Source organism: Drosophila rhopaloa, unplaced genomic scaffold (genome assembly GCF_018152115.1).
Source record: "Drosophila rhopaloa isolate 14029-0021.01 unplaced genomic scaffold, ASM1815211v1 contig_178, whole genome shotgun sequence".
NCBI classification, from domain to species: domain Eukaryota; kingdom Metazoa; phylum Arthropoda; class Insecta; order Diptera; family Drosophilidae; genus Drosophila; species Drosophila rhopaloa.
The window spans coordinates 375,366-402,762 of NW_025335059.1; the positions used below are offsets into that span (position 1 = coordinate 375,366).

The 27,397-nt window shown below is 38.6% G+C and overlaps 3 protein-coding genes across 10 annotated transcripts; 2 read left to right on the forward strand and 1 right to left on the reverse strand.

The window, feature by feature from the left end:
• Nucleotides 1-1,397: 1,397 nt before the first annotated feature.
• Nucleotides 1,398-25,691, reverse strand: LOC108047834. The gene is made up of 6 exons (XM_017128195.2): nt 25,641-25,691; nt 24,541-25,357; nt 3,866-4,125; nt 2,967-3,165; nt 2,796-2,902; nt 1,398-2,737 (listed from the first exon to the last, which is right to left on the reverse strand). Exons 1-6 carry the CDS (start codon nt 25,689-25,691, stop codon nt 2,606-2,608), a joined length of 1,566 nt encoding a protein of 521 aa, XP_016983684.2. The 3' UTR covers nt 1,398-2,605.
• Nucleotides 3,470-22,050, forward strand: LOC108047889. Of its 8 annotated transcripts, XM_044458868.1 has the most exons (10): nt 5,693-6,044; nt 17,809-17,968; nt 18,033-18,120; nt 18,377-18,698; nt 18,763-18,869; nt 18,939-19,196; nt 19,601-19,654; nt 19,814-20,080; nt 21,529-21,610; nt 21,690-22,050. In XM_044458868.1, exons 2-10 carry the CDS (start codon nt 17,831-17,833, stop codon nt 21,853-21,855), a joined length of 1,482 nt encoding a protein of 493 aa, XP_044314803.1. In that variant the 5' UTR covers nt 5,693-6,044; nt 17,809-17,830; the 3' UTR covers nt 21,856-22,050. The 8 variants fall into 8 exon arrangements, with proteins under 8 accessions (XP_044314799.1, XP_044314803.1, XP_044314798.1 ...); XM_044458864.1 differs by lacking the exon at nt 5,693-6,044 and adding an exon at nt 3,470-3,597 and having other exon boundaries at nt 18,763-19,196; XM_044458863.1 differs by having other exon boundaries at nt 18,763-19,196.
• Nucleotides 25,664-27,397, forward strand: LOC108047890. The gene is made up of 3 exons (XM_017128305.2): nt 25,664-25,797; nt 25,868-26,289; nt 26,380-27,397. The coding sequence occupies exons 1-3, from the start codon at nt 25,753-25,755 to the stop codon at nt 27,209-27,211; spliced, it is 1,299 nt and encodes a 432-aa protein (XP_016983794.1). The 5' UTR covers nt 25,664-25,752; the 3' UTR covers nt 27,212-27,397.

A 27,397-nucleotide genomic window follows, 5' to 3' on the forward strand; every position in this document is an offset into this window, starting at 1 on the left:
AAATGTGGTTGTTGCTGCCAGTGAAATCCTTTTGGCACCCTAACGTTCCCAATTTAAATTACTTTCCATTTAAAAAAAAAACATTTATTTACAAAAATGTTTAGAAAATGAAACAAGGTTTTATAAATTTTTGCATATCAATATATTTATCGATTTCCACATATTATCGAGTGTCTTGACACATATTTTTACTGATACATCCAATATATTGGTAACTTTCTTTGCGGAAACACATTTAATGCTGTTTGTTAGACACTGAGAAGTTGAAAAGGTAAAATTGTACGAAGTTTTTTGTTTGTAGGAATACCGACTGCTCATGTTTCCTCATGTGGGTCTGTATCTATAATTAAGGGTACAAGTGTATATGTTGTTTATCGTGTATAAGTTGTATAATAATACGAATACCATTACCATATATAACTATAGTATTTATGTTTGCCTTTGTAGGTATACAGCAATATTGCCCCAACTGTTTCATTCTGTATTCTATATTGCAATTAGTTTGTATTGGCCACATTCACACACTCGCATGCATACATTTGTTAATTTATTTTGATTAAACTTTATAACTTTAATACCTGATCATTACAGTTTAGTTTTAATTAGTTTCGCTATAATTGCATAGTTGTATATTATCTGTTTTTATATTATAGGTTTTAACTCATTTTTATCCGCTCTTTGTAAGCAAATCGCGACAAACATTGTTTAAATTCAAATTTAATGCTCAACATTTAACTACATAAACAACAGAACTCATCGCGTAGGCTTAACCATCTAAATGAAATTTTGTTAATTCACTCTATAGTATGGATTTTGCATAATTAAATTGCTACTTTTCCAACATTCAATTATCTATTTTGATTTATTTATGATGAATGTTTTTCTGCTGATGCAGTATTATTTGCTGTTGAAAGGCTAGCGTTACCATATGTCTATGTGATATAAAACGCTGGGGGAGGTAGGCAGATAAATAATATATATTTTAAAGCGTTCGAAAACATTAGGCGGACGTTAAGTCAGTGTTGGGGGAAAATTAACCGGCAATCGGACGCTGTGAAGCATATAATAGACAGGCAAACAATTGTTGGCCTAATTTATGCACTCAATTGCACTTTCATTAATAGCTGCGGCTTTTCGAATCTGTTTCTGATTTGCTTAAATTCAGATATGTATGCACTGCCAGTGTTATCCTCTGTGTATCGGTGGGTGTGTCAATAGAGTTATAGTAGTAAACAAGGGCTTTTCACTTCTGCCAGTGTCATTCCCTTATTCGATTATGGGTGCAATATCTTTCAAGTTGCCATCGCTGCAGTAGTAAATAAAATATAGTTTCTATGAAAAATAACATAAATGGAAATTGTAGGTTTCTAGCTCTTGTAAAAAGTTGTAAGCTCGTCTAGGTTTTCCTTTGGTCTTTTGTATTTCAGTGTTTGCATTATGTCCTTGAATTGAGGGATTACAAAGCTACAAGGTATGTACAACAGCAAATACATGAATACACATTATCTGAACTTTTGCGTATTGCAGAGGACTTAAAGCTGAACGTTGCGATACACACATAAAGCATTTGCTTGTTACTAATAGTTACTGGCAAAACCTGGAAATCAACAATCAGATAGGTTCTAGGATATGGGTTCCTCAACGTCTCCACGAATTGGTGTTGTCTTAAAAGGTGTTAAGAGTTCTCGTACTTGCTCACATCGATTGGGAATATTTCCCTCATATTGTCTAACTAGGTAAGTAATACATCTAGGCATAGGGTTTATATAATATAATTTGATACACCTCGGTAATTAGTATAATATTTTGCTAACGGCTAATCGACCAGTTCTTTACTTCAAAGGAAACAGAAAGGTGACAAAGTCAAGCCAAACCAAAGAGTTTACAATTTGTTATTAGCCATTTCATATCAATGCTCCCTATCAACTGCTGTAGTTTAGTATGGTTATTTCACATATATTCTTCTTTCTCTATATTTATGTGTATTATACTAGGTTCTGTTTATTGTAAGTAGTACATACAAATTCCACAAAGTTTTGTTTGATTTTCCATTTGATATTTGTTCATCGTTTTGAGCGCATCGTTCACTATTTTATCAATAAATATCATGTGTTTTGTTTTTTGTATTTTGTAGGTCTTACTTTGTATTCATCTCAAAAGTTCATTAAAATAAATGCCTTTTAGTTTGTTTGCTGGCACTTTAGTGCCGAAGAGTATCCAAGTGTTTGTATTTGATAATGTAGTGTAAATAGTTCCTTGTTCAGTTGGTGGTGGGTGGTGGTGGGGTCTGGGTGTTGTTAGTTAGTTTGTTAGTTGGTTGAATAGTTTGTCTTGGCTTGCCTTTGAGTGTTGGCTAGAAGGGCCGAAAGAGGTTGGTGAAACCCACTCTTTGGGGAGGAGTTTCAAAGAAGCTGTTCGGAAATTTCTAAATCACCTCGGAATCACTCAGAAATTCGCATGCGAATTCAGCACTCATGCATACACTCTGGCTGAGGTCCTAGGTCCTGCGCCTGTGTATGCTGCTGTTTGTATTGGTATTGCTATTAGTTTTTGGGCCCTCTCAAATGACACTCATGCGACGCCTGCCATTTCCGGTGCCCTCGGCTCAGTTGGCGTTGGCCAGTGTTTCGTGGCACACCTCCATGTAGTCGGGATCGTGCATGATGCCCTTTATCATGTCCTTGAGCATTGTGTAGCGTGGAAATATCGGATACATCTTCGAGCTGCCGTACTCCTCCTGCAGGATCAGACAAGGATAAAAATGGATAGCTGCGCTTACACCCGGCTTCACTCACCTTCAGCACACGGATGAGGTGTCGCAATCCCAGATACTTTTTCAGCAAGCGGTACAAGTCGTTTATCAGCTGCGTGTTCTCGTGTTCGATTTGGGCAGTTGTCATATCTGTGGAGGGTCAGGATCCTTAATCTTTCGCTTTATGATACTATGGTCAGCTGACTATACTTACGTTCCAATCGCTCCATGCGCTCCCGCCGCTCGGCCGCCTCCTCTGCCAGTCGGGCGGAGGTCTTCACACCCTCGCCGGATTTCTGGGTCTTCTCCATGATGGAGCAGGCGCGCATCACGTAGGAGGGCACCGTCTCCTGCTTCTCCTGCCGAGGGATGTCCACCAGGGTCCAGTACTGGGTCTCCAGGCGGATGACTTCCTGAATTGGTTATAGTCAATTAACAAAAGATGCAAATTTTATGCCAAATTTGTATGGAAATTTTGCGGCTTTAAAATCGACATGTAGCTAATCTTATCAGTCACAAGTATAATTTAATTAAGGTTTTTGATTTTATTTTGCATATGTATAAATGTTCAAGCTGTTTTCATATAAAGATTATAAGTTCGCGAGTGGATTTGCCAAATTTTTCAGTAAGGTTTTTAATCTCTGTGAATGGTATTTTCAGCGATAATGATATTTTCTTATATTTTTTTATTACTTCCAAATATTCTTCGTGAAACAGATCTAGAATTCCCGATGCGTAATCAAGAGATTGTCTCGGCGCAGCAGTAGCTTATTCTTCCAGTAGCAATTATTCAGTGAACCCGAGTATATTCTTTTCCGTGATAGAGCTGTTTTTAAATCACAGAGGTAAATATTACAGTTTTTACACAACAAAATAATGAAGTGCAAAATCTGGTATTGTTGCTCTTAGAAACGATTGCCTACGATTCCCCACAATTTGTATTTTATAATATTGTTGACTTGCATGAAAAGCCAATCGAAACTCAAATTGTATTCTAGTGATACGTCTTTAAATGAAATGTAGAACAAGTCTGATTGTTTTAAAAAGCCACGTAACTAATTGCGGGAAAATACGATTCTGATAAGCCTCGAGCTTTGACCAAGGGTTACTGACCTTAATCATGAGCTTGAGCATGGGATAGCGTTGGAACATGTTGCGCTGGCTCTTCGAGTCGCCGTACTTGTTCATGAGGTTGATCAGCGCCTTCTTGGCGGTCTCGTAGGATTCCTCCAGGCGCAGTCGCAGGGATCGCAGCCGCTCGTTCGTCTCGATCACCTCGTCCCGCGTCATGCCGCTGGGCGCCCCCTCGTCCTTCACATCCTGCACGATTCGCCGCACGCTCTGCGTGAACTTGCCGACAAAGTTGGTGGTTGCTGTGGTGGCGGTAAAAAACAAATTAAGCGATAAAATAATATATTGTTGTACGGAAATTGCACGAAACACTGTCATTCATAATTCGAATTGTCAGTAGACACGCGCAGTAACCCTTATTAATTAATCTGCGATTCATGAGGAAATTGTTCGACTATGGGAAAGTCTGACTATTATGCCATGATGAAATCGCATTGAGCCCCCCTCTTTTCTTTTATATTTAATTTTTATTTTTTTACATCGCTATCAAAAGCGATGACCGCGCTGGGAATCGAACCCGCGACGAACGTTCAGTTGCCACAGCAGGCACATCGCGCTACCCGCAGCACCACGCCCACTATCAAAACACGGCTACATTATGTTCGCTTTGATTGCATAGCTGTTTCTAGCTATTTACATTCACAAAACTTAAATTTTTTTTAATTACCTACATTGTTAAAAATTGTTTTGTAGTTTCTTAAATTAATTTTCATTATATGTGTTGTTTTTTTATGTTTTTATGATGTTTTTACCTCGTTTTTCCGAAACAGGATTTGGATACTATCTATTAGAAACCCAAAATAATGTTTAACAATTAGTTTGAATTTCTACAGAATAAATAATGTCATTTTGAACTCGAGCTATTTTAATTCGAGTACCAAATAATTTGTTTTTGCTTTAAAACTATGGTTTATGGATTAAAATCTTACAACATTTTGTTTGATTTAAAGTTTCTATTGAATGTACTTTCTATTCAATACATATTTTACCCATATTAAAGATTTGGTTCGAAAAAAATATAATCAAATATCTCAGATTTCAGTAAAAATCGTTCGTTAATTAAAACGAAAATTCTTAATCAGCAACGAACATTTCAGAACTTTTTAAGACCTAATGGCGTAATAAAAGCTTTTTGAACATTTTTTATTCAAACGAAATAATAAAGTTGGTTCATTTGCATTTAGATTTTTATTGGCCAATGGACCATTATTTTCACGATGACAGTAATTTGTAACCATTATTGACTGGGAAAACTCCAGCATCATTTTATGGACTTTTCGCTGAGATGGCAAAAGTGCAATTAGCATTCGTCATTGTCAGTCCGTTTCTGCGTCAAAACGTGACATATTTCAGTCCTGTCCTTGATTTGTGTTTTGGGTTGTGCCAGTGACTTAACAGGCTGCGAATTAGTCGAGCGTTTCATTCAATGCGCACCCCTTCATAATTAGAAAGCCAGCCATCTGTGGATTCTGTCAGAGGCATTCCCTTATGCAGAAAGTGCACTGGCAGTTTCCCGCTGTGAATCATTTCACCAGCACAAAGATCCCGCATTGTGGTTGTCTGGAAAACTCTAATTGCTTTGGTCAAGGACTTTGCACGCTGACGATGATCGTGACGTACCGTTCACAGAGACTTTGATCAGACCGCCGCTACAAGCCACATGTTTGGTATTACAATAAGTTTATTGTTTAGTTAAGAGAGGGCGCCAAAGAGCAACGCTCTTCTTCGCCCCATTGACTCTCTTATTCACTTGTTTCCCAGCTCCAAGTTTATACATATAGTCGTACACCACAGAGAGATCCCATCAGTGCAAAGTCGAAAATCTCGCGGTAACATTGCCTGTGCCGAGATCCGCGAAAAACTTAAAAGCAAAACAAAAAGAAAAAATGTGAGCAAAATAAATACCAAAAAAAAACAAAGAGCTAAGCAAAACACATATATATATAGATACATAACATACACGAGTACAATACGCTAAAGAGAATTGAGAATACATAAGCATAACGACAATTAACCTTACAAATTATTGGGTTCAATTACTAAAATTGAGGGAAAAGTCTTGAAGCTTTATATGAACTGTTTAACGTGTACTCCGAAGTGAAAAGATTGGCGTGTGGGATCGGGAGATAGCACAGCATACACATATAGCAGCCATATATAGGTGAGTTCCATCTGCTCGGTCGGGCTTATTCGCTGGGGTATGTGCTCGGTAGCATTGTATCCCAGAATTCCTAATTGGTTTATTGGCTTTACAAATTTAACCAATGGTTATTGACTGGCTCTCGACCAGTTGGCCTTCTGCTGGGCTTGCGCTTTTTGCCAGTGCAACATATTTCCATATAAAAAGCGCACTTAATCCATGTTTGAGGTTCTTTATCCCTCTCTCTCATTCGTCTATGGTCGCATTTTTTTGTCCAGTATTTCTATATTTACCCTCGATTTTTGCCGGCTTGCATAAAATTTGAATTTTCGTAGAATTTTTTTTCCAAGGCTAACATAAATTGTTTTTTCTTATTACCCACACACATTGCCAGCTCTATATTATCGTAGAAATTTATATATATTTCTTCTTGATAGCTGTGGCTTGAGTATTATAAAAATAATCTGATAACCTGTGACACTTTTTTAATGAGAATATAAAAACGTTATAAAAATATTTAACGAACTTTTTTATACACATTAATAAAATTGTTTTTCTTGAAAATATTATTTCCTTTATTTGACCTATTTATAATGAATTATGGACACAGTTTTTGAAACATATTTAAAGTCTGATTTGAAAACTTGGCAAAGTTACAATTTGATTCGAAAAATTGTAAATAATTAAAAAAAATGAAAACTGTTCTTCCTTTTTATACCCTTGCAGAGAAAATTATAATTTCAGTCAGAAAGTATCGAAGAAGAACATTTTTGTAATTTCTTAAGTATAAAGATTATTAATATAATTTAAATGATAAACTTTCTACTGAGATATGCCTTTGTCTCTTGGTAAAAGCGAGTAACTTATGATTATCCGTAGGCTGATAAACAATTAAACAGTTTCTACACGAAGGCATTGCATTCCAATCTAATAAGGCAATATGCAAACCAATCAACAATTATAGATAAATATTACGATTTGTATCACGATTCGATAGCCATTGTCATTGATCAGAACAGCCGTTTATATAGGAAAAAACACCTTTTAGCCAGTTTAACTCGTTTCGCGGATCGTGGCGGTGCCGAGCTTGCGCTCCTGAGACTGTGTCGTTCAAAACTGGAATTGTCCCAGATCTTTACCTACATCCAGAGGCAACCAGACAGAGGACCCTCTATAAATAAGCTGCTTTTGCTCTGCTTCACTTGTTGGCCGACTACCGAACTGTCATCATACCGTAATACATTAGTCTTTCGTTTTGGAAAAGTGGGGGCGGTGTGGAGGTGGGTTGATGGGTGGTTTAAGGCAACATCTCTCTCGACCTTCCCACTCATCCCACTGATATCAGCGAAAACGACAACCGAAGTTTGTTTGACTGCCGAGCGGCGGAGAGACGACTAATGAGCAAAACGGCTTTTGTTTGTCTTTTTAGCCCCAAGTTCCCCCAGTCGACGCTCTTTGGGGTTCCAGTTAAGCAGAGTACCTGCGTAAACCAGTTTTTGCTAATTTGGCAAAACACAAAAAAAAAACCGTAGACATATGTACGCTTTTTGGTGCGGGGCTCTTGGCTTGAATATGTTGTTTGTCTTTCGGCTTTTGTCTGCTTTCTTGATACTGAGACTGCGACTAAGAGCGGTCCACAGCACATCATTTGGCCAACAGCAAACGAAACGTGTCGTCGCCGCTCATTGTCTTCATTGGAGCTGAAAGATTCTGAAAATATCTGAAAGATACTTTTCGCTTCGCACATAATTAAAGCTCTGCACGTGTCCGCGATTGTGTGGATGTATGCGTGCATGTTTGCCCTTTTGGTCCACAAATGTTTCAAGTTCAACATCTCGATCTAGCCTCTTTCAATGGTCTTATTCACATTTTTCGAGCGCGGGAATCCCCGGCTTTTGTTTGCACTTGGCCCCTTTTTTACATCGTTCTTTTTTGTTTATTTTTTAAGTTTTATTTTGCCATTTTGTTGTGATAAAACAAAGCCGGTTCTTTATTATATTCTTGTTGTGTTTATTAATATTTGTATACGTCATTAAAGCCTTATCAGTCGTGGACTTAGGGAATACCAAGATTCTTGGACTTCCACCGGCATTACTCATAGTTCAAACACTGGTCATGAATCTTAACTTTTTATAACTTACCCATGATTAACGTGACTAATTTCTAGGATGCAAGCGTTATTTATAAATAGATATTCATTCTTGCTTTTAATACTTAAAAAGATACATGCAACCACTTAAAAGCTAACAATTTGCCCTGTAGTCTGTAATGAATTAAATTTTCCTCAACACAAAACCACAGGCACACGTCGAGTTTTGAGGTTGGGTGATGACATATTTGCTACTATGTCGTGGCTTGAAATTCTTACTCTTACTCACTCTCATAACCTACCGACATTTACGGAAGCCGTGAAATTTCTGGTTTAATGCACTCTGAGTAAATGAAAAGGTTAATTTGCATATAGTAAATAGTAATAGCCAAGTTGCATGGCTTATGCCAATCAGGTAATACTGTAGCCCTGACGTAATCGAACTAAAAACCAGTTCGATTATTTGTATAGCCCATTTAATGACATGTTCTTGTTCTTCTGCTTTTGGAGCTTTAACCATCACACCAGTCAACGACCTTCAGTCTCCAATCAAATGTCTCATTTAGCAAACACCTAAGAAAATTAAATTACATTTTGAGTCTGGCACTCAACTTAAGAGTAATTTGATCAAAGTATTGCAATAAATTGCTATAATTAAAACGACAGGCTAATGGTTTTAATTTGTGTTGGTACTGAGTAAAAATCTCAACTGACGTCAATACTTCATTGAGTCAAGCAATCGAAACGTTGATACGCTAACACCTTATAATCAAATATAACTTAGCACTGTATGTATAACAGACATTTCTTTTGAACAACACACTCATTTTATCTTCAATTTAAATTGTTCTTCTCTTTTCAAGTTTCTGTTTTTTTATTGTATAATTAAAGTATCATTGAGTACAGGGTAATACCACTAATGGCTTTAAAACCACACAAATGGCTGGACAAAAAATCCGCTGCAGGTCTAATTATAATTAAATAGCGTGTGCCATTTATGAATCTGATCTAGGTAGCGATTTATATATCCGCTGGCTAATGAGCATCAGTAATTAGATGTACGGATATAATAATTCTTTTTGGGACCAGAGCTTCCGAGTTCAAGGAAGAAATCATATGAATTTTGGTCATGCTCAGTGGCTTAGATGGCTTTAAGCGGTGAACATGTCACATTCATGATATCATACAATAGCTTTTGGAGTGGTGGCCTATTGTCAGACTCTCTCCCAAAACTCACTTGGCACTCAAGCTCATCGCAATTACCATACGCCATTGTCTGCATTGGGAATCCTGGTGGCTACTCACTTTTAATTAAGCGGAAATTCGAATGAATCATTTGTGAGCTTAAATTCATTTGCCAATTTTCGGCTACGTTATACCTGCAAATATTTGACTTGTTTGTCATACTTGATTACCGCTGACCTTCCTCCTGTCGGCATTCATTTTGTATTCAAAGGGTGTGGCGCCTCCATTTCCCATCAATAATCAAAACTAAGCGTCTCGACCTCGCTAATCCTAGTGGCACGTGCTTATTACCACCACTCCCCAAACCCAAAACCAAACCCCAACCCGAAACCCAATCGCAATTCCTTATCCCAGAAACCGTCGAGTTTGCTCAGCGTGTTTTAATTAGTTCGGTTTGGCAAGGACTAGCTTCGCAGCGAAAACGCTTTCTGTTTGACTAATTGACCGCATTTTGGGAGCGCGTGTCTGTGGGCGCCTCGGCCACGCCCCCCGTCAACGCCCCCATCAATCATCGCAAAAGTCGGAAATTTCGACACGCCTCAGATTTATTGAAATCGTGCAACGTGCCTCTGCATTGCGGGCCAAGTTAAGTGTCAACCTCAAAATGCATTTTCCAGATCACCGGGATGCGTCATTTGCATTTGGACACCTAATCCAGAGGTGTGCCCATTTTAATGTGGGTTCATTTAAGACACGACCTGACAATATTGTGGATTAGTCACCTACTATTGTGGTTGGCAAATGTCACCCTAAATAGAGAATCATTGTTTATTGATGTATGAGTATTGTAGCAGATGAATAGGTTAATTTAGATAGCATAAAGCTGTGTAAATATTATCCAGCAAAATGAATAGCTCAAGGCGTGTTTAGGGGAAATGACAGTATTGGACAATATTATAGTATTAGACAATACAAGCTGCGCAATGCTTTTACCCGGGAGGTAAATAGATTTGTCTCACCTGAGCTTAAACCATATTAAAACTTCGAGTTAAGTTGAGTTAAAGCCACAATTTTTCCCTGGTCATTCGGACGAGACCACAACTTGGCCAGAACACCTCAATGTTGTGGAAGTCTGTGCAAAAGTTTTGTGGTCAGTCGACATTCGTCTCAGGGCTTCACACAGACCACAGATACTAACTGGGTTGTGGGCCATCTAAATAGCTCAATCAATAAGCAGCCACAATTCCAGGATATTTCTGGCCAATTTTGGGGACTTTGATTTGCACATAAATTCCTGGGCCCAAATGGCAGCTAAAGTTTCGGTTCAAAATGCCAATTTGTTTGCTGTTAAATTGAATTGCAGCATCGAATCGAATTAATATTTGAAAATATCCAGCCAGAAGTTTAATGGCGGAGGAAGCTGCCTCTTTCTTTTTATGCCAAATTTAATATGCACTACGGGGCAATGCTATAAAGTCACTTAATATTTAATGTACGAATGTTTGGCCCGCACTCGCCGAAATGGCGCCTTCTGGGGTGGTGTTTGTCCCAGCCCCGCATTTTCATTAAAACTTTAAGTCACTTTCGGTGCCGTTATTTGATGCCTCTATTTTGCATTATTCAAGAAACTGCCACGAATGCCGCAGTTGGGCAAACACAAGCGTTCAAAGAGCACCACTCACATGAGGAGGCTGCAAATCCTTCGGATTCGTCCTTGTCCTTGGCCATATATATAAGTATATATTATATATGGTGGTAGGCCCGACAGGCAAGACAAATAGACGTGTGCCAAAATACACAAACAAATGCGGAGCAAACGAAGCGAAAGTCTCGGAAGGCACACATGAGACCCGAAAACCGGAGAAAGGACGATGAAATCGGGATGAGATTTAAAGCGGGACAGCGGATCCGTTTTACTTGGGTAGTTGAGCCACCGTTTGAACTTTGCCATTCGGAGCGGCCCGAAAAATGTGCCCAAATAACGAACCGACTAAACAAATATATAGGACCATATATTGGGGGTGACAAGGGCACATGCAAAGGATGGGATTCGAATTAAAGCCACAGTTTAGCAGCCGCACAAATGCGGATGTGTGCAGCATCAGCAGTGGCCAAGGACCAACAGTGAGTAACGGCAACAGCGGCCAGGATAATGGCAATCTGTCAGTTCTGGCCAAACTAAACAATGGCCGCCCAACACACACTCACACAAAATAGACAGGATAACGCATTCAGCCAGCGAGACAAATTGACAGACAATTTAGCTGTCAATTGTGCGTTGCCTGCTCGACAGTTTAACCAACATCCCCGCTTTCGCCGAATGACATTATTAGTTTTTCCCCGAAGTCAGACAATCGCTAGACCCGCTAAGTCTTAGTCCGTTTCAACCTACTAAGAGTTAGGATAAATCCTGCTTAGTTAGTATAGCTTTGAAAGATGATCATAAACGCTAAACGACTAAAAAGGAACAAAGTCATCATAGTTTTTATAAAGCCTAACACTTAAGCTCAAAATATTTGTATTAAATATTATTCTTTTAAAAACCTATGTTATATTTTAGCTTCAATTTATTCGACATAATTTAATTTACATTTGATTTAAAATATGATTTAAACGAAATCAACCTAACTAAGGATCACTATGTCTATTAAATTCCTATTAGTTTCAAATTGTATTATTAAATAATAATAGGTAGTAATCTTTCTTACATTGATTAATGCATAACCACGACTGAAGCATGTTAAGGATATTAATAATACGAGAGAAACTTAACTAAAGCATTAAATATTCCCAAGACGTTCATATAAAGCATAAAATGATGACGGATAATAGATAAAACTCGATAAGAGCGGATAGTCGTAGGCAAACTCCGTATTTTTATTTAATGCGAGCAACAAATGCAAAGCACGCAGAATAAAACGGCGATTTGCCGGATGACAGTTGAGCCGATCCGGCTGCAGGAAGCACAAAGTGCTTAAGGCGTTGTCGCCAGGACAATGGATATGCTTGTGTAAGTAGCTGTAAGCACAGCTGCTTACTTTGGGGCATTTATCATACGCCGCGTGGGCCAGGCGTTGACATAACAATTAAGCGAATCGGCCGTGCTAAGTGTTGGGATGGCGGGCAAAATACCTTGGCTGATAATCTATTTTCAGTTATATTTCATAACGACAGCATGCCAGTGACATTTTCCTTCTCTTCCACCCCCCTTGCCCTGCCCTTAGTAGGGATATTTATGGTTTTGCCATTCCCTCTTGGCCAAGACATTTGCATCCCGCTGCCTGAGTGCATATAATTTCGTTGGCTCTGGCTTTGCGTAACTTTTGCAATTAAACCTGCAGTTGCAGCCAAGTAGCCAAGTGGTTGCTCACAAAGTGCCATCAACTTTGGCGGCACTTAAAGTGGGCGGAGCACGACCAGACCGCAAATACCTAGTGCTTGGCAGACTGGCACTTGTTGTGCTTCTAACATGTTGATATTGTTCCTTTTGGACCCTCCCAACCCTTCGGTATTCTCGCAATTTTCGTTTGCGACTCGTGCCGCTGTCATATGGAAAAGCTCTGATGTCGGGCATTTCGAATGAAGTTAAGTTCCCATGAATGTGTCAGCCAGTGTGTTTTGTTTTCCCTCGTTATTGTCCCTGCCGTTGGCTCGCCATCAGCCAGAAGAACGTACAGGACAAAGCCCAATGACAGTCGGTATACATGCTGCACTGGCTATCCTTTTGTGGCCTGACGTCCCTGACGGATGTTGAAGGGGCATGATAACCAAGTTCTGATATTACCAACCAGCCAACCCACGCAAGCCACTTGATTCAGGTCAAAGGTGGAGTGATAATGAATGCCATACCTATTGCTCGCTGGAATTGATCACTGCTGTGTTCGACTCATCCTATAAAACATGTATATTGTACATATTGCTGTGCACCGCCTTGTGCATTTCGTCCGGAATGAGCAACAAAAACTTGACAAGAATGGATGAAAACATTTTCCACTTGCATTGTTTCTCACTGGATGATGATGCCCCACTTTGCTCTGTGTTTGAGTGTGCGTGCCGCATAAATTTCATTTTGAACAATAATAAGAAAAGTTGGCTGCCGTTGGCCTGCAGGGCAGGCTTCCAGTCAGATCACAATCAAACAAGTAAAAATGGCAACAATGGCAACAAAACAAAAAAAAGTGTGTTTTTGTGTGTGCATTAAATAACGAAAACACCGAAACAAAAGTGTGGCAGAAAAAAGAGCGAAAAAAAGGCGGCTGCTGACAGCAGGCCATGGCCATGTTACGTATACGCACCATTGAGCGGCCAAATCGCATTACGCACTCGCCATGTGGACGATGCAACCTGTATGCAAAAAATGCGAGCAGCTTAATTACATCGCCCAGCAGTACTGACCTACATTGATTTGGCATCGACAGGAAGAACATCACAATTATGCAGGAATTAAGGATTCCAAAGAACATTTTGCACCGGGTTGGAATGGTTTTCATATGGGGACTACCATGACGGCATTTGCATTCTGTTGAGGCCGCAACTACGTGACTTGCCCTGACGTGCGACACTTTGACATCTGAATAGAGCTAGGGAAACACCCAGGATAACTCTGGCTTCGCCTCTGTGGCAACGTCATGCTCCTAAGCCAATTATGAGGAACAAAGGCTACCACATTCAACGGCTCCACGTGTTGCTCGGGCATAAACAATTTTTGAACGAATTCTTTCAAAGAAAATACCATTAAGGCCAGCGTAAACACTGGGTACACACAAAAAGTATACAAAAAAACTCATTTCTAAATCACTTTCGGGGGATTTTACTTACAATTTTTCGCTGATCATCAGCATCGACGTCATGATGAGCAGACCAAGAAAAAAGCAAGCAGTTTATTGCGTATTTTTAGGTCAGAGCAAACAGTGTGTTCAATATGGCACGAGGGCAGTCCCGATTGAAGTATCTTCTTACCTCGCTGCATGTTTACCCCACAGTGTTTGCCTTTAATCGCATCTGCAGTGAGTTTTCCGACTTTGATGAGTTTGTTCGCCTGGGGCCAGCAACCAAATTTCCATATCAATTAGCAGCCTTCGCTCTGATCGAACATTTCCGGGTGTTTGCTCAGCCCCGCCGTATCTTTATCTATATCTGTATCTTTATAAATAAAAAACTAATGAAATCCGATTTTCCGTGCCACTTTATGGCTTTGCCCGCCATTCAGTTACTGGCCCATAGAGCAAAGTAACCGCAGGAGGAGGCCACAGGACATGTTGCTTCGACGACACTGGGCAGCCAAACTTAAGTTTACTTTTGGCCCAGAAAGTTTCTATTTTGCTGCTTTACTTTTGGATGAGAAATTCCTACTTTTTGTTTATGATAAGTAAATAGATTCAAACGTTTTTAAAAATGTAAAAGGCCATTCTTTTAAGACATTTATTAAAAATCGAAGTTTTATAGTTTTCTTACTGTTTTCGACAAAAAAAAATAAAATTAAATGGAATACGTCTTTTGCACTTTGTATTTAAAATGCTGAAAAAATTGTCTATATAAATAAATTTAAAATATAGGTAACCCTATGACTTAATTTCATCATCATTTAATGAATAATTTTCAGGATTAAAGGCTATTGTTTCACGTTGTTTAATGATATTTTCCTGCTGCCTAGTGTAATCGACCTCGTTGCCAGGTTGTTTGTGGCAGTGGGACGGTGGAAGTGTGCTCCACTTGGGTGCCCACATCATCTTTTTGGGGCCAGAGTGTTTGCGACCAAATGGCCGTACTAACGGGTAAGCGGTTCGGGATCCGGCCCAGGTCACAGTTCGACCGGGTTCAGCTGGGCTCCAGCTGGCCGTTGGCGAAATTGCATTCGCCCCGTTGCCGATAACTTTCTAATGAGTGGTAATCGACGTTCGGCTGCATGTGTGTGTGTGTTTGGGGCAACTGTGGGATGGCTGTGGGTGTCGAAATTCGGGCCAGACCGTTTTTGTGGCATCCTGCCGTTCTTCAAATTCAATTTGCCTTTGTGAATCGCCGCAGATGGTCTGTACAGCGGTGCGCTCAGGTGAGAACTGCAGGGACCTTGCATATAATTATTAAATTTGTCAGTGGACAGCAATCGTGCTATGAATAATGCCCCAACACAATTTGGCTTAATGAAAAGCGTCATATTTATTATGGCTAATGGCCAAGCATAGTGTTCTTCGTATCGTTTATATTTTCTTCACCTTAATTTTGATGTGTAATACCATTTTTTATTAAATCAACTAAATCCAATTAGGACCTGCCTGCTACACAGTTACTTAGCTTACGATGCAAAATATATACATGCCAATCCAATTAAAAAGGCTTGTAGTTACTGGCCAAAATTCACCAGAACCAAATGGGATTACTCAGGGCTAAAAGTATTGAAAAAAAATAAAATACATTCGAGAGGCCGAAAAATGTTGGTCCCTGTCCAAATTGTCAAAAATATCAGAGCTAAATATAAAATTCTCCCAAAATTCAATTAGGAGCGGACGTTTTTATTTTTTCTTCCACAGTCATAGAAAATATTAAAATTTAATATTTAATGGGAATTCTATAAGCAGTAAAAGAGAAAACCGCAATATGTGCCGACAGCTCGCACTGTGAAAATAAAACGTATTTATGAAGCAACGGAACAGTATTTTATTTCCCTTTTTTTGTCAGTTTTTTTGTCCATGCTCATTTATACATCTGCCACTTGTGGCTCACTCGAATTTTCGTTGTTTTTGCAACAAATTGAGGGTTATTCCCCCAACAAACTTACAATTTCCGTTGGCTATTCACACAATTTGGGAATCGAGTTTTTTTTTTTGCAGCTCCAGGTCCCGTTCTGACCCAATATTTTCAGCTTCAATAAACAGGGTTACTTGTGTGGCTCAGCACCCGATTGCCTAGCATTTTTGTATGAGTGGCTGTGCGGCTTTAGAACAGTTTGTCTATACTGAATATAGAGTCGCATTGGTGAATCCGTTAGCATACTTTTATGGGCAACAGCTGCAGCCGGAAGGACGAAATGCATTTCCCAAATTTATTTTATCTGACTCACATTGGCTCTGGTTTAGGTTTTTCCGCCTGATTTACATCAACATGGGAATTTAGCAATCACCACAACATTGCTGGATCAAAATATGCAAACAGTTCGGTAATTATTACGTGCAAATTCAATTGGGTAACTCGTCAATGAAGGAATTTTCAATTACACATGACTAACATAAAAATCCGATTTCCAGCCTGATAGCTAGGTTTTAGTTTGGTTAAGGGCTCAAATGATTTATGATCCAACATAGTCTATGAGTTATTTGCTTTTTCCATTCCCTTTTCGTTTTTCTCTAATTTCCGTTAGCTGTTTTCTTGCGGTTTCAGGTTTTTCCTTTTGGCTGGTAATGTAATGCTTTTCTCTCTCTAATTGGCTGTCTTCTCGTTAACAGAGAGCAACGAAGGAAAAGTCTGCCAATAATTGAAATTTCACAAATTTAATAGAAATAACACACAGAGATAATAATTTTTAATAATTACTGAACATCTTCTTTAGAATAATAGTAACGTAACAATTGGAATGATTCAGATGTTTCTTGAAATAACAAAGACGGCAGAAGAATAAATGTGAAATTGTCATTCACTTCTTCCTTAAAATTCTGACTAATTTATTTGTCTTTTAATCTATGACGTATGGTGGTATCTTGTTTACAAAAAACGGCATGCTCTTATCTAAGGTGAAAAAATGAGACAATGAAATTCATGAAAGACATCTGTTCGGACTGACGCAATTGATTTATATTGAAAAGCAATTCCGAACATTTGCTTCAGTCGAATTCAAACGGGCAAAGTGAAAGGACGCAGTGGGAATTATTAAAAATACAATTTGGATAGAAAAAGTTATTTCGATTAAACAGACGGTTAGTTGAAGCTTAAGAAACAGTGTCCTCTGGAATATTAAAACGCTAAAGTGCTTAGCCATTGTCCTTCGGTGTCGAACAAGTTTTTCCGCTTGGAATCGCTCAGCGAGCACGACCACATTGGGTTATGGCTGGAAGCTTTTGACGTGCTCGGGACCAGAAAAAGAATAAATAAAGAATAAAAAATGGGGAATTCAGAATAAAAAGCAAAACAGAAAGCCAACGAAAGTAATTCAAAAGTTTGCCACAGAGCAGAACAGGCAACAGAAGCTAAGAAAAATTGAACTCAACTTGATGTCTAATTTAAAACAAACCCCAAAACCAAGTCCGGACAAACCAAAGCCAAACCAGATCCTGATCCCGATCCGAGAAGCGAAAACAAAGCCGCAACAAAATTTACAACTTCAAAACTTTGCCATCGGCGGTTGTCCTGCCCGATGTGTGTTTGTGTTTCTGTTTGAGTTTGTGCGGGGGGTTTAATTTGATTTCTTTTTTTTTTTTGGACGAGGCTGGGTCAAGTACATAATTGAGATTGAACTGCGAAAACAAAGTTGAGTCGGGGCCGTGGAACTAATGCACAATCTTTGCTTGCTGCCAATTGCAGACCCGCCAGCAAACCGAAGGAGATGAATCGAAGTAGCCGCAGACTTCCGGCACTCTTGTTTGGCCTTCTGGTCTGCCTTGTGGCCCAGACCGCCGGTCATCTGACGACGGAGGACGAGAGCGACTTGGCCATCATTCCGCCGGATGCCGACAATGTGGAGGTTTGTGTGGGGTCCAGCGTGAAATCCAATCGGGCATTCCCTTACTCACAATCTCTTTTGGCAGATTCATCAAGTGAAATTCGTGAATGGCGTTATGCAGGAGGATCATCCGGTGATCATGTACAAGGAGGATTTCGTCAATGAGGATTATGGTAAGTTTGCTGCACGATGGCAGCAAATAAATCGTGAAATGGACAATGAAAAGTTCAAAAGAGTTCCCAAATCTTGTTTACTTAGAGAGCATTTTTGACACTTCCAAATCAAAATCTCTCAGGGGTTAAACAAAAGCTAATTTCGGTATTTTAAATTAACCATTTGAATTTTTTTAAATACTATATTTTTGGTCATAATATGGATTATACACTTTTGCCAAACTGCCAGTTGTTTAATAAAATTGTAATTTTCAAGTAGACCCCACTAAGAACGAGACAAGTCCTGGACGAAACAAGAAGCACAAGCGAACGCATCACCATCGTGCGGAGCTACAGACGGAGAACGAGGAGGATAGGATCCTTTTTGATGTCCTGCCGGACAAGCCGATCGTCCTCTCGGACGACCTTAAAGCTCTTCCGGTCAGCCAGGTAGAAGCCGCCCAACTGGCGGAACCTGTCAAGCTGGGAAAGCTACCCAAGAAATACCATAGCCGAAAGCGACGTCAGGCCGAGACAGAGATGGTATACGATTTTAGGAACGGTCATTACGTTTATTTGCCATACTTAACCTATAAACGGTAAGACTGACTTGCAAGTCTCAAATGAATGGAGAGAATAATAAACCCCTATTTGTCCTTTTAGACCCCCGGTGCCGGGAAAACAACCGGATAAGGACAGAAAAATTGGACATCCTCCTCAATATCATCCTGCTTCGACCACATATAGTCAACAACCGGATACGAACAGAAATGTTGGACAACCTGCTCAAAATTATCCAGGGCAGACAATAGATATTAATCAACCGGATCAGAACAGAAATGTTGGACAACCTCCTCAAAATTATCCAGGGCAGACAATAGATATTAATCAACCGGATCAGAACAGAAATGTTGGACAACCTCCTCAAAATTATCCAGGGCAGAACAACGATATTCAACCAGGCTCCGTTGATTCCCGTATTGGTTTAATTCACGACCCAAATCCAGAACTAGCGGATAACTCTCTTTATAACCAGACCCGTCCTACAAAAACGCCCACTACTACACCATCGTTTATAATAATCGACGGTCCGAAAGGTAACACCTATTTATAACACATATAAACCGTGATACTCTTTACTATTTACATGCTCTTTAGTTATATTCAATTCTAACCAATTGTATTCTTCACAAATAAAATTAGTTTTATCATTTTAAACGTGATGCCCACATCCCATCTCAACAATATAAGTTTAATATAAATTTAACTTTTAAGATTTTTGTGGTGCATGTTGGTAATAATTAATTTGTGCAGGACATACTTATTTCTAAATGTTTGAATCTTTATCAATATCTGAATTAATTGAATAATAACTAAAATTAATAACTAAAAATGACTAAAATATTTAAATTTGTCATTGTTATATCATTAATATTCAAAATGATAACTGTAGTTAACCTACAAGTGTAAACTTATTTGTATCTGTTTTCTTTATTTTTAGTTACGAAAAAACCCGACATCGAATTTGGTGCTGATAATATCAATGATTTCAATGGTAGGTGACTCCTTGCCCAAGTTTTATGTGCACTTAGAACCCATTCTAACCGTAAATAACACAGGGCTTTGCTACATAACCGCTCTTCAAGCAGCTGTCTCTGACTTTCGCTTTTTCTTTAACCCGACCTGACCTATTACAATTTTTGTGAATTAATAGCGGCAAGAACAAGAACAACCACCTACAGGCCCGTTGTGAGGCCGAACACAAGGTCGCCCAAGGTGGGACTACCGACTCTGAGACCCAATACAAGGCCGGCCAACCCACCGCCACCCAGCGAGCCCAAGGTCAGCAATTGTGTGTGGGCGATCGTGTACTGCTGTTCCGGCGACTCCAAGAAGATCCGGTACCAATGCTTCGAGGAATTGGGCTGCCACGGCGCCTTCTGGGATATTAACCCATGCGCGGATGAAACCGTCCGTGACGGTGCGTTATTTAAGGTCCTGAACGCCTACCCGTAGTCGGCGGACCGATCACCGTTGCTTCCCGGTGCTACTTTCAATAAACTTGCACTAAATCTCAGAAAGCAAGCATAATTTATATTACGCATATTACGTTTTAACTATTGTAAATATATATTTCCTGCTTAGCGATGAACAAAATCCAAAAAACATTTTAGTTGCATTCAAAAAATTCGATCATAATAATACTTCAAAATCATAAATAAATCTATCAAGAAACATTTTAGATGATATTTAAGAGTACTGAATAACTAAGTAGATCATACCCATTATTCCTGGAGGTGTATTGTTGTCGAGCAAAAACCAATGTACTTTAAAATCTGTACCCACTATTTTGTAACTAAAACAGTGAGTAACGGGTATCTCATAGTAGGGGCACTCTACTATATCATCATTTTTTGCTTACCTCTCTTTATCTAAGCTTCTTTAACCCGCTGAAGGACGTAACAATCAAGATTTTTCAGCTAACACATGGTTTGGTTTCCAATTACTAAATATTGTCTCATCTGTGTTGTCAATTATCGCATCAATTTCATTTCATTCGAAAATCAAATTAAAATTTTCCAATTTACTCTTGCGACTTGAATATGTTTGTTTAATTGGCAACCGACCAATCGACTGTCCAGACATGTAATCCACTCACAATTCAATTGCAATTACACAATCCCTTCAGCCATATCAATTAACCGGCTGCCAGGAGGCCACTGGCCATTGATGGTCTATCTTTTAATTGGCCGTCTATAACGTACCGCAGAACACAATTTACACCTGCAAATCCAATTGCACCTCTCCTGGCAGCTCAGTTGGAGTATATAATTATGTTGTTCCTTGTAATTGGCACATATACACAAATAAACAGGTCTTTGATTAAGAAGTGCAGAGAATTGGAAATATTATTGACTTGTCAATTCAGAAAGTAACATTTAGCAAAACAAATACACCAATTATTAAACGTTGCTCAAAAACTAAGTACTGAGTTTCAAATTATTTCTGCTTTTTGGAACTTTTAAATTTTGATTGCACTTTAAAGACTTACTAGCTTTCATCACTTTTCCCAAACTGTTGCTAATCAAAACAAATGTATATGCATAATTTCAGTTTAATAATCGAATTAAGTTAATCTAAATATACTGGCACTACAAAATACTTTTCAAAATAAAATGATCTTGAAGATTCAAATACTAAATACCTCATATTATCTCACTGTGTGGTTAACTCAACTGCTGCTGCTGCTGCTGCTGTTCATTAAAGGCCGAACTCCAGGCCGTTGTTCATTAATTGAGTGAGCGAACAGACGCGCTCAATTGGTGAAAATACACACAAACATAACCGTACACAATCCCGCCCGCACATTGCACCCACTAACTTGCACTTTGGCACCATAGTTTACATGCTGACGCCTCTTAATTGCAGCAGATCTCGTGCCTCTAGCCGGCTTCTCGCCCCCGGCCTTCGCCCCTCCGCCCGCCACCGCCCGTCGTCCGTCCTCCAGGGACAGGTAAGCCGCCGCATCTGGTGCCCCCCCAAGACCGCAATACCACCACCGCCCCTCTGACATATACCACATTCCTTGCAGACGCCTTCCGATTTCCCCAGGAAGTTGGCTACCAGACGGGCAGCAATTGCCACCGCGCTTCGAAATATTGCTGTGGCCTTAAGAATTTTGGATCCCAGTACGATTGTTTCTACCATTACGGCTGCAACGAAAGTATCTCGACCATTATATCAAGCTGCTCCTGAAATGCCCCGGAATAATCTACCATGGAGTCCATATATGCATTGCAAATCTGTCTGTGACTAGAGCCTCGCGTTTCGAAAGCCCCTTTTTCACCCTTTAGGTTATATTGGTATATATTAAATATCATTTCTAGTCGGCTTTGCCAGTGGGGCAGAGCCTAATTAATAAAGATTTATTTCTGTCTCAAACTAACTTTATACGTTTAGCTGTTTTATTTTCAAATCAATTATAAGGCTGGCTTGGCATGGCTATTTTCCATTTTGGTTAGCTTAAGCGTAATTCATTTTAAATTTACCTTCGATCAAATTTATATACTTTTCCTTAACTGTTTTAATTTGAATTTGACCTGCAGATTTAGCATTTCCTTGTTTTAATTAATTATTATTTAATTAGTTTTAATGAAAAAGAAATGAATTCAATTTTGAATAATTACCAATGAATAATTACCATTGAGTGCTAAGTACTTTACTGCATTTCGACTTTTTAGAGTTCATGGATCTAATTTCCGAACCATTGATTGACCAAAATGAAGCTTTTCTCTTTTGTTAATTTATTTCATTTTCATTTGGAGCCATAGCTCTTCACCGCAACACCTCCGGAGAAAACGTATTAGGAAACAGTTCGAAGCAGGACAGCGACAGCTTGACAACAAATCTCCGCTGAGTTAATTTGCCAGCCTAATGTCATTTCCCATGGTATTCAGGGACCCAATCACAGGACGTAAGGCGATTACGCAGTGTCCGCCCACTGCTTTTTAAAATTTAAAAAAAGAAAAAAGGAGAACCCTTAATATATATTTTTTTTATGAGAAACCCCCCCATTTATTATTTTAAACACTTTCTTTTTTTTTTTTTTCTTTTTCTCTTTCTTTTTTTTCTCAACCTAACCCCCCTTTTTTAAAATAAATTATTAAAAAATTATACACCCCCCCCCCCCCCCCTCCATTTAAAAAATATAAAAAAAATAACAACAAACCCACCCAAAAACCAAAAAAATAAATAAAAAAAAAAAAAAAAAAAAAAAAAAATATTTTTTTTTTAAAAATTTAGTATATATTTTTTAATTTTTATTTAAAAAAAAAAAAAAAAAAAAAAAAAAAAAAAAAAATAAAAAAAAAAAAAAAAAAAAAAAAAAAAAAAAAAATAAAAAAAAATAAAAAAAAAAATTTAAAAAAAAAATTTAAAAAAATTTAAATTTTTTTATTTTTTTTTAAAAAAAAAAAAAAAAAAAAAAAAAAAAAAAATAAAAAAAAAAAAAAAAAAAAAAAAAAAAAAAAAAAAAAAAAAAAAAAAAAAAAAAAAAATAAAAATAATAAATTTAATAAAAAATAAATTTTTTTATTTTTAAAATATTTAAAAAAAAAAATAAAAAAAAAAAAAAAAATATAAACAAAAAAAAAAAAAAAAAAAAAATTAAAAAAAAAAAAAAAAAAAATTAATAATAAAAATAAAAAAAAATAAAAATAAAAATAAAAAATAAAAAAAAAAAAAAAAAAAAAAAAAAAAAAAAAAAAAAAAAAAAAAAAAAAAAAAAAAAAAAAAAAAAAAAAAAAAAAAAAAATTTTTTGAATTGTGTTCAGTCGAAGGGATCTGCGTACGCCGTTGTTCTTTAAGAATTTTCTATTTAGCAGGGGATCCACTACACTTGGACATTATTGCAGGGCTTAAAGTCAACAATACATTGTCCTTAAAATCAAACCTTGTTGTTAATAAATTAATTTTCTCAAACTTTTTTTCTAGTAAGCTAGTTAAGTTTTCTGGTTTTTAATGCTCAAAAAGACATCCGATTTCAAAGTGGGATACATCTAAATGATTGTGGCTTAATTCTCTAAAAATCTGTGTTTAAATCTTGGGTTTTATTTTTCTTTTCAAATTTTTAAAACTGGCTTTGCAGAAAAGTGACCAAAAACTTGCACTTCTAAGCCCATAACTTTTCTTACAGACGTCCGATTTCAAAAAGGCAACCTTCTAAATGATTGTGTTTTAATTTTCTAAAAACCTGTGTTCAATATTGTTTTAATTTTTTTTTGGGTAGATTTTTTGTCATTTTAAGTATGTAACCCCTTTCCAAATTTTTAAAATATGGATTTGCAGAAAAGTGCCCAAAAACTTCAATCTCGAGCTCATAATTTTTCTTACAAACATCTGTTTACAAAGTGGCATACATCTAAATGATTGTGGTTTAATTCTCTAAAAATTTGTATTTATAACTTGGTTTGTATTTTTGGGTCGATTTTTCGTCATTTTAATGGTGTTACCCCTTTTCATATTTTAAAAATATGCCTTTGGAGAAAAGTGGCCAAAAAGTGGACTTTTGAGCTCATTACTTTTCTTACAAACAAAGTGGCATACATCTAAATTATTGTGGTTTAATTCTCAAAAAAATTGCGTTTAAGTCTTGGTTTGTATTTTTGTGTCATTTTTATATCGTTGTAATATCAGTCAAGTGTTTGCAACACTGTGAAGGGCTCTTCTTCGGCCCTCAAAGTGTATATATGTATTAGAGTATTTATTATTTTTTACAGCACCGGCAAACTTCGATTTTCTTTGTTTGTACTATAGCAATATAAATTTCATATGCGGTTAAATGAGAGCTAATGAGCATCGGTCTTCTTAAACATAATTTTAGTCCCCAATTATATTTTCATACACTTATACCCTATTTTCCCCAGTGCATTGACTACTCACCGCTGCCGCTGTCGTAGGATCTGGTGGTGGAGCCACTGGTATTGGAGCGCTTTATCTCGCGTCGACCCATTTTGTTTGCGGTTGGCTGATGGTCCTCCGGGTCTTGATGCTGGTGTTTCTGGCTTTGGGTTTGGCTCTGGCTCTGGTGCTGGTGCTGGTTCTGATTCAGGTGCTGCTGATGTCGGGGGGAATCGGATTCGAAATCGAAATCGAAATCGGTATCTCTGGACACGTGGCACGTGGCAAGGAGCGCACAGGCGGTGGAGGCGGCCGCTTTGGCAACAGCCGTACTATACTGTCCGCCGTGGACTGTGGTGCCGGATGGGAGTTGGTGGAGCTGCTGCGATTGCGAGCGGGAATGGGAGTTCAGCGAAGGTGTGGAGATTGCAGTGCGACCGCTGTGGTGGTGCAACAACGCCTGGCCAGGAGCGGTGGGCGGGTACTCGAAGTAATGGGCCTGCAGCTGATTGCCGAGCAAATTGATGGCCGGTTTGGTGGCCAAGCCGCTCGAGTTTTCCGCGTGGCTGGTGTGACTGCTGCTGCTGCTGCGCCTGTGCTGGTGGTTCTGGTACTGCGGATGCGGATGCGGATGCGGATGCGTATGGTGCTGCAGCGGATGGTGGTGCGGTTGCGGATGCGGATGCGGATACGGATGCTGGGTGTGGGGCGGAGTGGTGGTGCTGCTGCTGCTGGCGGGGTTCACTTGGTGCGGCGTGGGCGGCGGCGGGGGGCAGGCGTTGTTGATGCTGCTGCTGCTGGCGGAGGATGATTTGCGCAGTGATGATGGTCTCAACCCTTTGACAGGGTACAATGGGTACTATCGTCCGGCAACGCGTACCCAATCGCGGTGGTCACTGTTGTACCAAATACCTAAAAATAAATTAAAAAGAAATAATATTTATTCATACAAAATATTTATTGCGAATGCTCAAACCTAATAAATGTTCTTCACAAAAGCAAAATAGAATGTACTTCGTTTAAGGGCTCCAATTGTAACCAGTTTATATTGCAAACACTCAGTTTTTCTTTCGACAACTCTCTATCAACAAATGCTAAAAATCCAAGTATCTAGAGTGCTTTGATCTACTGTCAACTCCAACCCTTGGGTCTACAAGCCTCAAATGTTTAGTCAAATCTAAGCGTTCAAACATAGCACAAGCCATACAAAAGTAAACATACAATCAAAATTTAGCAAAACGTATTTTTTTCGAGATGTACGTTAAAGTAAAACTGTGTAGCAATGACAAACAAAATGAGGTGGGTCAGAAAAATAAGATAAATTTTTTTTTAGTTTGCATAAACCCAATCTATTGACTATACTCTACAGGAACCTGAAATATTTAAAATAAGAGACAATGCTACGGTTCAAGAGCTGAAGGAAAAACTAGAAGTATTATTCGGAAATTCATTGGGCATGTTAAATATTCGAAGCATTTTCCGGACACTGGACAATGCCGACGGTCTGTCGTCTATTCTGCGCTTAAAGAAGCCTAACGAGTCGGCTACTGATATTCCCGGATGTGCGTTTTCTCTTCTTTCCGGTAAAAAGATTGTAGCGCTTTTAAAATTTTATTCATACGCTGAAGCTGACGAGGTTCACAAGGATTCCGTCAATCTGCCATCGAAGGCCTTGCTTTTGCCCGTCGATATACAGGCACCAAGCGACTCAAATTCTAGCGTCTCTGAAAATAGTTCCATTTCAAACAAACTCGAGGAAAAAAGCGCAAATTTCAATAAAGTAGAAAAAAGGTGAGTAAAATTGAGGGGGCTATTGGGTTTATTTATCTTGCCAATTTAATTAATATTAATTGTTATCTATTCCCTATTCTTTTTCCTTAGTATTTGTCCGTTAAAGTTGGCGGACAAGTCTGTAGGTCAGAACACAATGCTTTCTGGCAACCAGGCAGGAAGGAGCATTTCAATTTTCCGTTCGAAGATGCACAATATGGCGCGATACTGTAAAAAGGAACATAATTCGGATAAGGAGGCAGAGGACGACTTTGATTATGACGAAGAACCCAATCCGATGTGCAAGGACAAGAAGCGAGATTGCTGTGTTCAGAACAAGTGCGGTAAGCCCGACCCTCGACCCCCATACGCCCGTACGATGCCGGAGAACCGTCAATATGGTTTGGTGCTTAGCAACGATGATCCCTGTGAGGACGTCGATATGGAGAAAATAATGGTCCAGCTGTTCTCCATATTCGAGAACTGCGAAGTGCAGGATTTGTACTTTTCAGACTGCACATCCACGGCCAAGTTTTGCCGTAATCTTCTGATGGTCACCGAAGACGACGATACCGCTGATTGGGTTATTAGGGCCATTGAAGGTGTTTGCCCTCCACACTCCTGTGAGCGCTTTATTGATTTCTTCCATCTGATACATTGCACTTTCGTACTTCCCCTAATTGTGCCTGGAAAGGCATTGTGCTCTATATTTGACCTGTTGGAACTGCAGAACTGTGGATTGGTTACTGACAAGTGGACTGTAGTATGTCGCCGGACCCTGGATCCATGTGACCCTGACTACCATTCAAAAGCTGTCAGTGAAATTTGCGAGAATGAGGAGTTCGAAATGTACATAGACGAAGAGAGTCGCGAGCTAATCGAGAGCCAGTGCTCGAAACTGAAGTATTGTTTTTGGCGTTTAAAGTTTGTCTTTGATTGTTAACCATCTAAATTTGTAGTCACTTTTCGATAAACACAAATGTACCAACCAAACCAAACACAAATTAACTAATTAAGATCAAAATTTTTCTAAGACCCTTGGGATTTTATACAAAAATATGAATACCTTTTTGAATACAATTATAAAATAAAAATCAGAGTAAGCCACAAAGTGGCTGTGAAAACTAAA

What these genes read in the sequence shown, in the direction of transcription:
- LOC108047889 (XM_044458864.1), top strand. Translation starts at nt 17,831, where the DNA reads ATGAATCGAAGTAGCCGCAGACTTCCGGCACTCTTGTTTGGCCTTCTG. An exon ending in CGGATGCCGACAATGTGGAG is followed by an intron (nt 17,969 to 18,032) that starts GTTTGTGTGGGG and finishes CTCTTTTGGCAG; the next exon opens with ATTCATCAAGTGAAATTCGT. An exon ending in GGATGAAACCGTCCGTGACG is followed by an intron (nt 20,081 to 21,528) that starts GTGCGTTATTTA and finishes TCTTAATTGCAG; the next exon opens with CAGATCTCGTGCCTCTAGCC.
- LOC108047834 (XM_017128195.2), bottom strand. Translation starts at nt 25,691, where the DNA reads ATGTTTGAACGCTTAGATTTGACTAAACATTTGAGGCTTGTAGACCCA. An exon ending in GCGCATGGAGCGATTGGAAC is followed by an intron (nt 2,903 to 2,966) that starts GTAAGTATAGTC and finishes GACCCTCCACAG; the next exon opens with ATATGACAACTGCCCAAATC. An exon ending in ACCTCATCCGTGTGCTGAAG is followed by an intron (nt 2,738 to 2,795) that starts GTGAGTGAAGCC and finishes CTGATCCTGCAG; the next exon opens with GAGGAGTACGGCAGCTCGAA.
- LOC108047890 (XM_017128305.2), top strand. Translation starts at nt 25,753, where the DNA reads ATGTACGTTAAAGTAAAACTGTGTAGCAATGACAAACAAAATGAG. An exon ending in GCAATGACAAACAAAATGAG is followed by an intron (nt 25,798 to 25,867) that starts GTGGGTCAGAAA and finishes TATACTCTACAG; the next exon opens with GAACCTGAAATATTTAAAAT. An exon ending in TTCAATAAAGTAGAAAAAAG is followed by an intron (nt 26,290 to 26,379) that starts GTGAGTAAAATT and finishes CTTTTTCCTTAG; the next exon opens with TATTTGTCCGTTAAAGTTGG.